We start from the raw sequence: 14990 nt of genomic DNA, 5'->3' as shown, positions 1-14990 counted from the left end.
TATTCGGCCCCCTTGAACTTTCCCACATTTTGTCACATTACAGCCACAAACATGAATCAATTTTATTGGAATTCCAGGTGAAAGCCCAATACAAAGTGGTGTACACGTGAGAAGTGGAACGAAAATCATACATGATTCCAAACATTTTTTACAAATAAATAACTGAAAGTGGGGTGTGCATAATTATTCAGCCCCCTGAGTCAATACTTTGTAGAACCACCTTTTGCTGCAGTTACAGCTGCCAGTCTTTTAGGGTATGTCTCTACCAGCTTTGCACATCTACAGACTGAAATCCTTGCCCATTCTTCTTTGCACTCCCTCTTCTTTTCTCTTTTTTTTTAAACTTTAAAAACCGGTTGTGTGTGAGACTTTAAATCAACAAAATATAAAATATACATTTTAAATTGTTATTGATCCCTTTACCCCGAGTCCTAAAGTGTAGGCTATATTACGGAAGCGTAGAGCTGCCACCCAGGCAAAAGAAAAACAGAAGTATATCAAGTTATAACGTGAAAAGTTTATTGTTCTAACAAGATACTTTTCATGTTTGTACAACATAAAATCACGTTATTACAATATACATAATTATCATGTTCGTACAATATAAATAGGGTTAGTTATATTGTACGAGCGTGATAATTATGTATATTGTAATAACTTACTACTAATCCTTGTTAATCTGTCCTGTTTCGTTGCTGCTCCCATATTCACACGTGGTCACCACATATGTGTGAATGGGTGATGCAAACCTGCTGGGCATTTGTGTTAGCCACTGCAACAACAAGCCAAGTGTATTACATCAGTCTTAGGGCAGTCTCTGTTCATTCAGCTCTAATTTCCTCTTGTGTTTGTCTTTCTATTCATCCACATCTTTACCTCCGTGTTCACTTCTGTCTCAGTCACACTTTTCTTTCTCTGTTCTTATGTTTGTCTGTCTCTACAGGCCCACTACGGTGGCCCCTAGAGACAAAGCACGTACAAACTCCAAAGCACATGCAAACTCCAAAACACATGCAAACTCCAAAACACTTGCAAAATCCAAAACACTTGCAAAATCCAAAACACTTGCAAACTCCAAAACACTTGCAAACTCCAAAACACTTGCAAATTCCAAAACACAACGGAAGTGCTCCAGGACGCTAGGGGCAGTGTTGAGCTTTCGTTACCTAGTAACTACACAAGCCAGGAAGTACCAATGACCGGATTTGGGCTCTATCCCAATTCAGGGTCTGCAGCCTTAAAGGCCACATTTTAAGGACGATTATGTCACAGCGACACGACGAAGGCTGTCCCAATTCAAAGGCTGCTCGAAATGCGGCCCTCAAATGCGTCCTTAATTTCCCTGAATTTTAAGGATGGGTCGGTGTAGCCTTCATGGCCCAACATATCCCAGATTTCATAGCGCGGCCGTGGTGTGGATAATTTTGCCGAAAAAAACGGCGGAAGCGGAGCCGCCAAAGAGTAAACTTTCAGAAGTAAGTACTGAATATTATGTCACTTATTTATGCGCAAATGTTTTTATAATGAAGAACATTAAAACATTACTGTTGGCCACATGTCAGCAAAGTTAAGTGACATTAGTGATGTTTGTACTAACTTGGTTTTAAAGCCTTTACTTCAAAATATATGCCGTTCAATAGTTGACTTTAATCTTACAGAGAATGTGATGATTTTATGGATAATTAAAGTCAGTCATATATCCACAAACACAACAAGCTGAAAGTCAGTGATGCTGCTCGGTTTGCAGTCCTGAATATGACGGCACAAGCAGGATTCACTGCACTGTTAATGTTAGCTATGTTATATTGCTGCCTCTGTTCGGTGGTGTCGAGCCAAACGGACTTTAACGTGTGTTTGAACGAGCTGACGGTTCACTCGTTAAGCTGAAAGAAAGATGCTTTAATCACAGGAGTCACACATGTGTCCACTGGACCATCTGGGAACTCTTCTTGTTTAGCACTCGTAATAACACAAACACTAAATCCTCCTTCTCTTGTGCTGTTTTGTAGCAGTGTGTACACCTGAGACTGTCACCTGTCTGTCTGTCCTGCACTCTCTCTCTGTTTCTTTCTCTCTGATTGTGGAATAAAAGTATGAACATGTATTTATAAGTTACACTTGTGTTTGAATCCTGCAGCTTATCACACATTTGATTTCCATGTGTGACAACTGCAAGTGTCCAGAGTGAGGACAGACTGAGGGACCCACTGCTGCACATCATCTGTGAGGCTTTGCACCCCTGATGATCCACCAGGACAAACTCAGCAGCGTGTGAGGAAGAGGAGGAGGAAGAGCCAGCAGCAGCTGACAGATGGAGAGAATAGACAGACTGTTCCCTGTTTGTGAAGGACTGCTAGGAAAGTTTAACATAACTAATTGTCTGTCCTGAATCAGTCTTATTAGGTAATGTTCAAATAATGTTATCATCCCAGTGTTTTCAGTGTGGGAGAAAGTACTCAGGGCCTTCAAGTTACACACTATGAAAGGCAGCAACAAGTTTAATATTCAGAAACCTAAAGTATGTATCAGCAGCAGAATGGAGCTAAAAATAAATGTTTGTTTCAGTTCTATGAAGCTTTGAGTATTTTGGATTAGTAGCACTGCTGTGTTTGTTGCATCATATTGCTGTAACTGTTTATATGCTTTATATATTCTGAGGTAAGTTGATCTATAGTGTTACATCATATTCTATAAGGATGTTATGTGTTTGTAGACTTTCTGCCCAGTTTGACCCATTTAGCAGAAGTCAGCCTGTTTAAGGCTCTGATATCTATTCTGTATGACTTAAAGCAGTTATGACATGCTCTGATTTTCTCACCCAATAAAGGAATATTTAATATATCAGTCTACTCTTCATTTTATCAGAAACAGTTATCACAGTTTGTACATTTTCTTTTTATAAATATATGTAAGCAATGAGCCAAATTTAGCAATGCCAACATACTGAAGGAACAACATTTGTCTCTTATATATGATACACCTATATACGGACTGTCAAAGATACTTCTCTTTGAGTGAAGATTTAAGGTGATAAGACATATAGATAACTGCAACTTGAATCTGTACTGAGGCTCAGTATTTGACACAGAGTTCATGTTCACTGCTGTAATAGCTAATAATGATTAATATAATAACTATAATATTGGCCATATTATATTTACATTACCAAAGTGATATGACTTTAGTCTCATGAACAACATTAGCTAATTGTTATTTACTAACTAATCTTAAATGACTGTTCATTACAGAAATGAAGCCCAAAAATCATGTTTTACAGTCCTGTGGTCTCAGCCTCAGATACTTATCAAATCACACAAAGCTCTTGTAGAAACAAACAAACAAATGAACAAAATATGTTCTCCTTCATTTCTGTCAAACAAAGTTGTATGACACGTTTCCAGCGGTTAGTATCATGGTTGCTAGGCAACCTGGGAAGCGCGACGGAGACTAGACCGTCCCATACAGACAAACTTGCCGTTTATTTTGCAAATTGAGCTCAACACTGCCCCTAGCGTCCTGGAGCACTTCCGTTGTGATTTGGAGTTTGCATGTGTTTTGGAGTTTGCATGTGTTTTAGAGTTTGCAAGTGTTTTGGATTTTGCAAGTGTTTTGGAGTTTGCAAGTGTTTTGGATTTTGCATGTGTTTTGGAGTTTGCAAGTGTTTTGGATTTTGCAAGTGTTTTGGAGTTTGCAAGTGTTTTGGATTTTGCAAGTGTTTTGGATTTTGCATGTGTTTTGGAGTTTGCAAGTGTTTTGGAGTTTGCAAGTGTTTTGGATTTTGCAAGTGTTTTGGAGTTTGCAAGTGTTTTGGATTTTGCAAGTGTTTTGGAGTTTGCAAGTGTTTTGGATTTTGCAAGTGTTTTGGAGTTTGCAAGTGTTTTGGAGTTTGCATGTGTTTTGGAGTTTGTACGTGCTTTGTCTCTAGGGGCCACCGTAGCCCACTCCTAAGGTGGAATGGAAGAAGAAGGATGGTGTCCTGGCAAACACAGCTGCTCATGTTATTAACTTTGACCGCTGGCTTCACTTCGACAGCATCACCCTGGAGGATGTTGGCAAGTACGAATGCAACGCCTCCAACACCCACGGCTCCACCTCACACTTTTTCACAGTCACTGTGGAAGGTAGGCTGCTGAGCTGAGCGCACAGGAACAAACAAGTCTGGTTATGATGCTCTGCTGAACGTGAAGAAGTGATTTCCATGTTAAGGGGTGCAGGTTTTAACAAAACAGTTTCAAAACTGGGAATTCAATTTCAATTCAATTCAATTTTATTTATATAGCGCCAAATCACAACAAAAGTCGCCTCAAGGCGCTTTATATTGTACAGTAGATAGCACAATAATAAATACAGAGAAAAACCCAACAATCATATGACCCCCTATGAGCAAGCACTTTGGCGACAGTGGGAAGGAAAAACTCCCTTTTAACAGGAAGAAACCTCCGGCAGAACCAGGCTCAGGGAGGGGCGGGGCCATCTGCTGTGATTGGTTGGGGTGAGAGAAGGAAAACAGGATGAAAGACATGCTGTGGAAGAGAGACAGAGATTAATAACAGATATGATTCGATGCAGAGAGGTCTATTAACACATAGTGAGTGAGAAAGGTGACTGGAAAGGAAAAACTCAATGCATCATGGGAATCCCCGGCAGCCTACGTCTATTGCAGCATAACTAAGGGAGGATTCAGGGTCACCTGGTCCAGCCCTAACTATATGCTTTAGCAAAAAGGAAAGTTTGAAGCCTAATCTTGAAAGTAGAGATAGTGTCTGTCTCCCGAATCCAAACTGGAAGTTGGTTCCACAGAAGAGGGGCCTGAAAACTGAAGGCTCTGCCTCCCATTCTACTTTTAAATACTCTAGGAACAACAAGTAGGCCTGCAGTGCAAGAGCGAAGTGCTCTAATAGGGTGATATGGTACTACAAGGTCATTAAGATAAGATGGGGCCTGATTATTTAAGACCTTGTATGTGAGGAGCAGGATTTTGAATTCAATCCTGGATTTAACAGGAAGCCAATGAAGGGAAGCCAAAACAGGAGAAATATGCTCTCTCTTTCTAGTCCCTGTCAGGACTCTTGCTGCAGCATTTTGGATCAGCTGAAGGCTTTTCAGTGAGTTTTTAGGACATCCTGATAATAAAGAATTACAGTAGTCCAGCCTGGAAGTAATAAATGCATGAACTAGTTTTTCAGCGTCACTCTGAGACAGGATATTTCTAACTTTAGAGATGTTGCACAAATGGAAGAAAGCAGTCTTACATATTTGTTTAATATGTGCGTTGAAGGACATGTCCTGGTCAAAAATGACTCCAAGGTTTCTCACAGTGTTACTGGAGGCCAAGGTAATGCCATCCAGAGTAAGAATCTGCTTAGATACCATATTTCTAAGATTTTCAGGGCCGAGTACAATAACCTCAGTTTGATCTGAATTAAGAAGCAGAAAGTTAGCGGCCATCCAGGTCTTTATGTCTTTAAGACATTCCTGCAGTTTAACTAATTGGTGTGTGTTACCTGGCTTCATGGATAGATAGAGCTGCGTGTCATCTGCATAGCAGTGAAAATGTATGCTATGTCTTCTAATGATGTTGCCTAAGGGAAGCATGTATAATGTAAACAGAATTGGTCCTAGCACTGAACCCTGTGGAACACCATATTTAACCTTAGTGTGTGAAGAGGACTCTCCATTTACATGTACAAATTGGAGTCTATTAAATAGATATGATACAAACCACTGCAGTACAGTACCTGTAATACCTACAGCATGTTCTAATCGCTCTAATAGGATATTATGGTCAACAGTATCGAACGCTGCACTAAGGTCTAGCAGGACAAGCACAGAGATGAGTCCACTGTCAGAGGCCATAAGAAGATCATTTGTAACCTTCACTAAAGCTGTTTCTGTGCTGTGATGAGCTCTGAAACCTGACTGAAACTCTTCAAATAAGCCATTCCTCTGCAGATGATCTGTTAGCTGTTTGACAACTACTCTTTCAAGGATTTTTGATATGAAAGGAAGGTTGGAGATTGGCCTATAATTAGCTAAGACAGCTGGGTCTAGAGATGCTTTTTAAGTAAAGGTTTAACTACAGCCAGCTTGAAGGCCTGTGGTACATAGCCGATTATTAGAGATAGGTTGATCATATTTAAGATCGAAGCATTAATTAATGGCAGGACTTCTTTGAGCAGTTTTGTAGGAATGGGGTCTAAAAGACACGTTGATGGTTTGGAGGAATTAATTATTGAAGTTAACTCAGAAAGATCAATTGGAGAAAAAGAGTCTAACTTAACATTGATGGTACTAAAAGTAGCTGTAGATAATATTACATCTGTGGGATGATTATTGGTAATTTTTTCTCTAATGATAAAAATTTTATTTGTGAAGAAGTTCATGAAGTCATTACTAGTTAACGTTAAAGGGATTGTTGGCTCAGTAGAGCTCTGACTGTTTGTCAGCCTGGCTACAGTGCTGAAGAGAAACCTGGGGTTGTTCTTCTTTTCTTCAATCAGTGACGAATAGTAAGATGTTCTGGCTTTGCGGAGGGCTTTCTTATAAAGCAGCAAACTATTTCTCCAGGCTAAATGATGATCCTCTAAATTTGTGACACGCCATTTCCTCTCCAGCTTACGAGTTATCTGCTTTAGGCTACGTGTTTGAGAATTATACCACGGAGTCAGGGACTTCTGATTTGAGACCTTAGTTTTCACAGGAGCTACAGTATCCAGAGTCGTACGTAGTGAGGAGGTAAAATTATTAACAAGATAATCGACCTCTGTTGGAGTAGCGTTCAGATAGCTGCTCTGCTCTATGTTGGTACAGGGCATTGAAGATGATAACAGTGGGTGGATTATATTCTTAAACTTAGTTACAGCACTTTCAGAAAGACATCTACTTTGATAAAGTCTACTCTCCACTGCTGTGTAATCAATTATTGTAAATGTAAATGTTATCAGGAAATGATCAGACAGCAGAGGGTTTTCAGGAAACACTGTTAAATGTTCAGTTTCTATGCCATATGTTAAAACAAGATCTAGAGTGTGATTAAAGTGGTGGGTGGGTTCTTTTACATTTTGAGAGAAGCCAATTGAGTCTAATAACAGATTAAATGCCATGTTGAGGCTGTCATTTTTAGCATCTACATGGATGTTAAAATCACCCACAATAATTATTTTATCTGAGCTGAGCACTAAATCAGATAAAAAGTCTGAGAAATCAGAGAGAAACTCTGTGTAAGGCCCAGGTGGACGATAGATGATAACAAGTAAGACTGGTTTCTGAGTTTTACAGCTGGGGTGGACGAGGCTAAGCATCAGGCTTTCAAATGAATTAAAAGTCTGTCTTGGTCTTTCGTTAATTAATAGGCTGGTGTGAAAAATTGCTGCCACACCGCCCCTCGGCCTGTGCTTCAAGATTTCTGGTAGTTAGAATGACTCGGGGGTGTTGATTCATTTAAACTAACATACTCATCCTGCTGCAACCAGGTTTCTGTAAGGCAGAGTAAATCGATTTGTTGATCAATTATTAAGTCATGTACTAACAGAGACTTGGAGGAGAGAGACCTAATATTTAATAATCCACATTTCACTGTTTTACTCTTTGGTTCAGATGTGGATACTGTATTGTTCTTTCTTTGTGATTTTTTATGTTTAAGTTGTTTATTGCTGGTTTTTGGTTTGTTTTTTGTCTTTTTGGGAGCTGACACAGTCTCTATGGAGATGGGTTTTTGGGGGGGTAGCAGGAGGAGAGAAGCTGCAGAGAGGCGTGTAAGACTGCAACTCTGCTTCCTGGTCCCAACTCTGGATAGTCATATTTTGGGGGGGTTTAATAAATTGGTCCATATTTCTAGAAATGAGAGCTGCTCCATCCAAAGTGGGATGGATGCCGTCTCTCCTAACAAGACCAGGTTTCCTCCAGAAGGTTTGCCAATTATCTATGAAGCCCACATCGTTTCTGGGACACCACTCAGACAGCCAGCAATTTAAGGAGAACATGCGGCTAAACATGTCACTCCTGGTCTGATTGGGGAGGGGACCAGAGAAAACTACAGAGTCCCACATTGTTTTGGCAAAGTTACACACCGATTCAATATTGATTTTAGTGACCTCCGATTGGCGTAACCGGGTGTCATTACTGCCGACGTGAATTATGATCTTACTGTATTTACGTTTACCCTTAGCCAGCAGTTTTAAATTTCCTTCAATGTCGCCTGCTCTGGCCCCTGGAAGACAATTGACTATGGTTGCCGGTGTCTCTAGCTTCACATGTCTGAGAACAGAATCACCAATTACCAGAGTTTGACCCCCGGCGGGTGTGTCGCCGAGTGGGGAAAAACGGTTAGACACATGAACAGGTTGGTGGTGTACCTGGGGCTTCTGTTTAAGACTATGCTTCCTCCTCACCGTCACCAAGCCGCCCTCTTTCCCCAGCTGCTTGGGGTCTGCCGGGGAACAGCTAGCGGGCCTACGCTATCTTCGGCTGCACCAGCTACAGGGGCCTGGCTAGCTACGGGTGAATGAAGGGTGCGAAGCCGAGTCTCCAATTCAGTAATCCTGGCCTCCAGAGCTGCAAATATGCTACATTTATTACAGGTATCATTACTGCTAAAGGAGGCCGAGGAGTAACTAAACATCTGACACAATGAGCAGGAAAGTGCAGGAGGGACAGGTGAAGTAGCCATGGTGCTAACGAGTCGGCTACGAGCTAAGCTAAGCTAGCGAAACAGTAAAGAGACAGTGAGTGAATACTTTGGCTATAAATTAGGTAGTGAGTACACAGAAAGGGTGATTCAGATGAAGCACGTTAAGATTATACTATGAAAAAGGGATGTATCAAAAGATTTAAATTAAATTGCTAAGCAGAAAAGCTACTCAGAAACACCACTGTGTTTGAGCAGGAACAGGAAGTGATACTCTACCACAAAGCGAGCGAACACCAAGAGGCCAAGGTAGTGTCATTTACTTAACAATAATCCACAACAATGGATCTACAGTTCTCAAAATGCACTTTGAGAATTGTAGGATGCATTTCCGGGCATGGCAGGAAAATGTGGGATTCATTGCTCAGATTAAACCTAACACAGCCTTTGTGTTGCTGCTTATTCAACAATGTGCTATTTGTCACTGACTAGTTTCTTTTCTATGTGTTTCTTCTATTGTATTACTTTCCTAAAGTAATCAAACTAAATGTTTGCTTCTTTTTCCAGAGGCTCCTTACTGGGTGAAGGAGCCCCAGAACGGGATGTACACTCTGGGTAAAACTGAGACTGGACTGTCAGGCTGACGGCATCCCGAGGCCCAGCATCACCTGGAGAATCAACGGTCAGCTGTTCACAGGTACAACAAGTGACTTTTTTGGTTTTGTCTTTGAAGTGTTGCCATAGAACAAAGTCCTTGATGAGCAAACTGATTGCTTAGTTTGTGTGAGAGAAATTTGGGGCTTCATTTCTCTAAATGAATTGCGATTTAGATTCAGTATTAAATAAATAAAATAAATAAAACGAACGTTTATAAACATTTTGGTGTCAATCCTTATTTAATGTTTGCAGTTTATGACCTGGGTGCAAACACGTGACCAAACTACTCTGTTTCAGTTACTACAGATCACCAGATCAGTGAAACCTCCTCTCGCTGCACTTTGAGTCTGATTGTATTGTCTTATAAAGAAAAAACTTAGAGTTGCCAAAATACATGTCTGTCTCTTTCGACCTGGTGGCTGTGTTGCTAAGTTTTAGGTCCTAAGATAATAATTCATAAGATCTCAGCAGAGGAAGTGAGGGAGGACCCCGGACCAGCTGCTGCTTATCTAACTAGACCACAGTTTATCTGTTAAATATTTTTGTGTGAGAAACTCACATTATTGACCTGTTCTTCACTTCCTCCCCCTCCCTCCCCGTAGAAGTGGATGAAGAGCCTCGGCGCAGTGTAGCAGGCGGGTTGATGACACTGAGAGACGTGAATATCGAAGACATAGCCGTGTATCAATGTGAAGCCACTAATGTGCACGGCTCCATCGTCATCAATGCCTTCCTTTATGTCGTTGGTGTGTTTCATGTCGACTCATTTCATCTTCAAGCTCTTTATTCTGTCTAATCTGTGATTAGTAATGATGGTATCCCTCTCTCAGACCTCACTTGTTTCCCTGACGGGGTCATCTCTAAGGCTGTTGATGGCGATGACATCATGCTTCCCTGTGAATGTTCTGGCTTACCGCCACTTTACATCATATGGTAATACTCGTATATGCTTGAAACCACCTTATTGTTATAAATTGTTAATGATAAAGTATGTTCAAATCAGCAAGCAGCAACACTACAGTTATGATTCTAATGCAATTTATAGTGCAGGAAAGGAGCGGTTCGATTCATTCGTCCATTTTCATTATTTTTAGACTTTATACTTAGTGATATGTGGACTTTCTGTGACAGAGTGAAGGTTTAAATACTAACAAAACAAATGTTAGCAGGATCCTCTCTCTGTTTGGGAAACTTCCCAGTTTCAAATCATCAGTTTTATAGATCTTTGAACAGACACCTGCAGTCTGCCATCTATAATCTAGTTTTGAGACAGGCCTTAACACACACTCACATCCTGGGCCATTTGACCTCAGGGAGTCACATGATAGGGTGGAGCTAGGTCTCACAGTGGGTTCACCTGAAACAGTGGCTGACTGTGACCTACACGCATTTTCACACCTTGGCTCGTGTGATTAGGTAGAGGATCAATATGGCGTCAAAGACCCTCTTAGGGACACTCTCATAGGGCTTTAAATCTGGGACTGTCCACCAGTTGCTCTTAGAACTGAAATTTCTCAGATGAAACATCTTTAAAAACTTAAAGAAGTCCAGACGATTTTCTTTCAGAGTTCCTCCGATGAGCTGGATGACTGAGAACCTTCACAGACAGTTTTATAGATGCAGCGGTGCCCTCATGTGGTGCAGCAATGTCTCTATTATTCTATTATGCACTGAGTCTGTGTTCTGCTGTTAGTGTTTGATGGTGGAATAACCCACAGTGTTGCCTCCAGGAAGCGTCAGGACACGGTTCCTCTGCTGTCAGACCCTCGTGTGTCTTTGGAGCCCAGCGGGACAATCAAACTGTCCAGTGTCAGCCACAATGACAGCGGACTGTACACCTGCTCTCGGGAAAACACTAACATCTCCATCACTGCTGAGCTGCAAGTCTTCAGTGAGTCACATACATGTTGTCTGTGTCAGATTGTTTTGCTGCTGAACAGCCTGAATGTTTTATATTTTATGTCCAGAAACACAGAAGCAAACACCAGTTTGTTTCTGTCTGGAACATTAAAAACACAGAAAAGGTGTGTGTGTGTGTGTGTGTGCGTGTATGTGTGTGACACACCTGTGACAGCTGAAGATGGTGTGGGTTTATAGCGTCAGCTTAAATGTCCATTCCCCCGACCACTGACTGTGGTCACGAGGAAAAGATGGAATTATGCTGTTGTTATTATGTTTTAAAGATTTATATTTGGGCTTTTGCCTTTATTTAACAGTTGAGCAGTAAAGAGCAGGGAAGACACCCACCAAAGCACCACACATCAGACTCACAGCCTTCAGAAATAAGGCGTATGGACACCTGCTCGACCAGTGAGCTAAACTGGCACCCATAAATATTCTTATCAAGCACTGACTTGTTTGACCTCAACCTTCTCCTGGATTAATAAAAAAAAAAATCAGTGCTTGTGAGTTTGTTAGTTTTTTTTTAAAGTTGGCCACAAAAAAGAATAAATCAGTTTGAATTACAACTCAGCACTGCAGCCTTTACAGAACAACTTTGTTAGCAGATGCTAAAAACACTCTGTCCTAACTTCTCTGTTACTTTCAGATCGAACGGTGATCCTGACGGGTCCCCAAGACGTTCGCGCCCTCCGAGGTACCAGCGTCCTCCTGGACTGTTGTTTCGTTGTAGATCCTCGGCTGAGCGGTTACCAGGTGGTCTGGAGGAAAGGCGACCAGAAACTATCAGACTCTAGTGTTGATGAAAAGTAAACAAAAGCACACACTCGCAATGTTTCTGTCCACAGCAATATCACATTTTCAGAACATTCTGAACACATTGCTGTGTAAATACTCGGCTCAGATTCTGTCAAATGCTACAAAACCGACTGGACAGAGCTTCACATCCAAAAGTAAGACAAAGCCAGTTACCTGATCTCTGTTCAACAGAGCAGCTTTTCAGTGGCTATAGGAAAAAAACTGAAGACAGAGTGAGCCACAAACAAGCAGCAACTGAAGGCAGCTGCAGGAAAGTGAAGGAGAGCATCTCCAGAGAGGAAGCAGCATTTAGTGTGGTTCAAACATCAGGCAGTTATTTACTATAGATTATTTTCATCCAAGTATTCAGCTAAATCCTTCAAAATCTGTTAGTTTGTGCAATTACTTTTAGCCTCAGTAGTCACTCTTATTAGAGAAATTGCTGATTTTTGGTTTCCGGGAACTTTCAGGTGTCACCAACAGTCACTGTTGTGAAACGGCACAGCTCTGCTTCGTTTTTGTAATCACAATCACTGAGAAACTCTGCCTCTCAAAGAAGCTCTTATTTGTACCAAGTCATGTTACCGACCTGCTGGCAATTAACCCAATGAGATGCAACATGTTCCTCCCACTTTCGTCCTTTCACTGCATCTGTCCCAACATTTCTGTTGGTGCCATCAAAGTCAAAATCAACATTTCTGGATTTGGGTTGTACACGTGTGCTTCTGTCTGTGTGTAGGTACACGATCTTTGACAACAGTACGCTCAGAGTGACGGACCTCCAATTAAACGACACCGCTGAATATTCCTGTGAGGTCATCACTGATGTGGACAAGGTTACCGCCCACGCCTCCATCACCATCATCGGTGTGTGTGTGTGTTTCTGCACATATTGTATAGGGGTGGACCCTCAGCACCTCTGGACCCGGCCAGTCTAATATTATTTTTAATGACTCACCTTCTATTGTCTCACTTTAGACCCTGACAGATTCTCCACAAAAAACTGGCTGATAAGAACCACCTGCACCATCGGGCTGTTGGTTCTGATAGTCTTCATCATCACATGGTGCAAGGACAGCGAATACAGAGGTTATGTTACCTGCATATTCACAATGTGTCACAGACACAAAAATTATTTTTAAATGTTCACATTAGTTACATATGTTCAATTTAAAAAAGAGCTGCAGTGAAATCCAGTTTATTCATTCAGCAGATTTCAGCAGGAGGTAGCATCCACATCCCACAGTATATAAAAAAGAAACACTGGAACAGTTTTTAATGCTTTTTACACAAAGAGTCAACACTCACTATTTATTCAACTGGATGAGGTTTAAAGGTTTCACAGCATAACTGTTACCCCTGCTTTACTGTTGTCCTCCAGCCTCAGGTGCACTTTGAATGGTTGGTCCTTCTAACAGAGGAACATCCTGTTTGTTCCACAGGTTTGAGGACCAGAGGAAACTCAGAGGGCACAAACATGGAGGTGACTTTCTTTCTCTTTGTTTCCTCTCACTGCTGACAGACTGCTACTGTAACAAAGAAATAAAGCAGTCACAGTGTGATGGTTCAGTTTGTAGACTGTTCCAGAAATTACAATCCAAGAAGGTGAATTCAAACAGGTAGGTGACAAAAATGGCCGCCCAGACGGAGACTCCAACAACAAACAGAGACACTGTTGTCTGAGAGGTTCAACGAGGCAACATGGAAATATTTACCAGCACAAATTATTTCACCAAGTCAGAGTCTGTTCTTGTTATGTGAAGAAGACAGTTTGTCTCTGTTTTAGGACGTCCACTACGAGAACTGTACTCCAGGTTCTACACGTGACGACTCGACCTACCAGAGCCTCCATCCAGCCGCCAGGGACCAGGACCAGACCTACTCCACACTCACACACCACACATGAGACTCTCTGGATTCACACCTGGGTTTTGTTTTTGTACTTGAAGATTTCAGTTTTTTTACAGACCCTGGAAATTCACAGCAGCTACACCCATAAATGTGCCCATTTTAAGCCTTAATACAACTTAATAGTTAAGTTTTAAAAATAGATCACTCCCTGAATGTTTGTTATAAAGGAGGAAATTGCAGATAGACAAAAACGTCTTGGTCTCTGTCTGTCAGCCTTGTAAAACATGTTTATTTCCGGTGTAAAGTTGGACTAAGTCTATGGTTTGGACTCACTGGAGCCTCAAGTGGGCATTAGCGGAACTGCATTTTTTTATCATTTTAATTGAAAGCGCAACAAGACTAATGAAAACAAGCCAGGCCAGCTCATTTTTGCATGCTCGTCACTTCCATTTACTTCAGTGCTCACTCCACTGTGCTCCCATGTATTCATCAGCTGTCTCTGCTGCTCTGTCTATGCTCTGCTGAGCTGTGGTTTTGATCTACTCTGCAGGTTATGTCCAAGTTACTGTCCTAACTTGCAGGTTTAAACTTAGGTTCATTGCTAGTGCATGTTTCTGTGTATGAAAAGTGCATTTAGTCCCAGAAGGCCATAGCCTGATAAGATTTTTGCTGCTGTTTGCTTTGCCCTGTTGTTTACACAGTAATACTTATGATATGCAATAAAACAACTTCAGGCCTAGCTGTTTTCTTTATAAATGCCATTAAGTGTTATTGTACATATCTTATTTTCTTTTGTAATTAATTGATTTCTTTTAATAAACAGGCAGAACTTGTAACTGAAGCCACGTCTCTTCTTTTCCAAACTTCACTGTGTGCTGGACGGGTTAATGGCAGTGATGTGCAAAGCGAGGCTTCGTGAAACACTGAAACACGCCACGCGTTTGTGCTAGAATTGAATTCAGGCTTCGAAACGATCTGAAAACATCTCCACAGTGACACCTGCTGGACAATTTGACTATCGCCACATCTTGGAGCTGCTGTTTATGAGTCACACGCAGCAGAAGCGTCAGTGAGACGTAAAAAGATGAAAGAAAAAAACGCATCTGTCATGAAATTTGTTAAGAAGTAGGTCACCTGTATTCATGTGTTTTTCTAACAT

The 14990-nt window shown here is 41.3% G+C and overlaps 1 protein-coding gene and 1 long non-coding RNA gene across 8 annotated transcripts; both read left to right on the top strand.

The window, feature by feature from the left end:
• Window positions 1–1160: 1160 nt before the first annotated feature.
• On the top strand, window positions 1161–2175 carry LOC112843361 (uncharacterized). The gene is made up of 2 exons (XR_003215683.1): window positions 1161–1475; window positions 2138–2175. It is a non-coding gene; the product is annotated as an uncharacterized LOC112843361 (long non-coding RNA).
• A 1772-nt stretch (window positions 2176–3947) lies between these two features.
• On the top strand, window positions 3948–14672 carry LOC102078323 (neural cell adhesion molecule L1). 7 transcript variants are annotated; one of them, XM_019349460.2, is made up of 10 exons: window positions 3948–4056; window positions 9194–9323; window positions 9886–10029; window positions 10114–10216; window positions 11014–11174; window positions 11832–11991; window positions 12720–12847; window positions 12959–13069; window positions 13423–13463; window positions 13767–14672. In XM_019349460.2, the coding sequence occupies exons 3-10, from the start codon at window positions 9927–9929 to the stop codon at window positions 13884–13886; spliced, it is 927 nt and encodes a 308-aa protein (XP_019205005.1). In that variant the 5' UTR covers window positions 3948–4056; window positions 9194–9323; window positions 9886–9926; the 3' UTR covers window positions 13887–14672. The 7 variants fall into 7 exon arrangements, 6 of the variants coding, with proteins under 6 accessions (XP_019205005.1, XP_019205006.1, XP_019205002.1 ...); XM_019349461.2 differs by lacking the exon at window positions 3948–4056 and adding an exon at window positions 4103–4121; XM_019349457.2 differs by lacking the exon at window positions 3948–4056 and adding an exon at window positions 8476–8510.
• Window positions 14673–14990: the final 318 nt, after the last annotated feature.

The sequence above is a fragment of the Oreochromis niloticus genome, linkage group LG20 (assembly GCF_001858045.2).
Source record: "Oreochromis niloticus isolate F11D_XX linkage group LG20, O_niloticus_UMD_NMBU, whole genome shotgun sequence".
NCBI lineage: Eukaryota > Metazoa > Chordata > Actinopteri > Cichliformes > Cichlidae > Oreochromis > Oreochromis niloticus.
The sequence above is the reverse complement of the archived record's forward strand: the minus strand, read 5'-3'. Positions and strand labels throughout refer to the sequence as shown.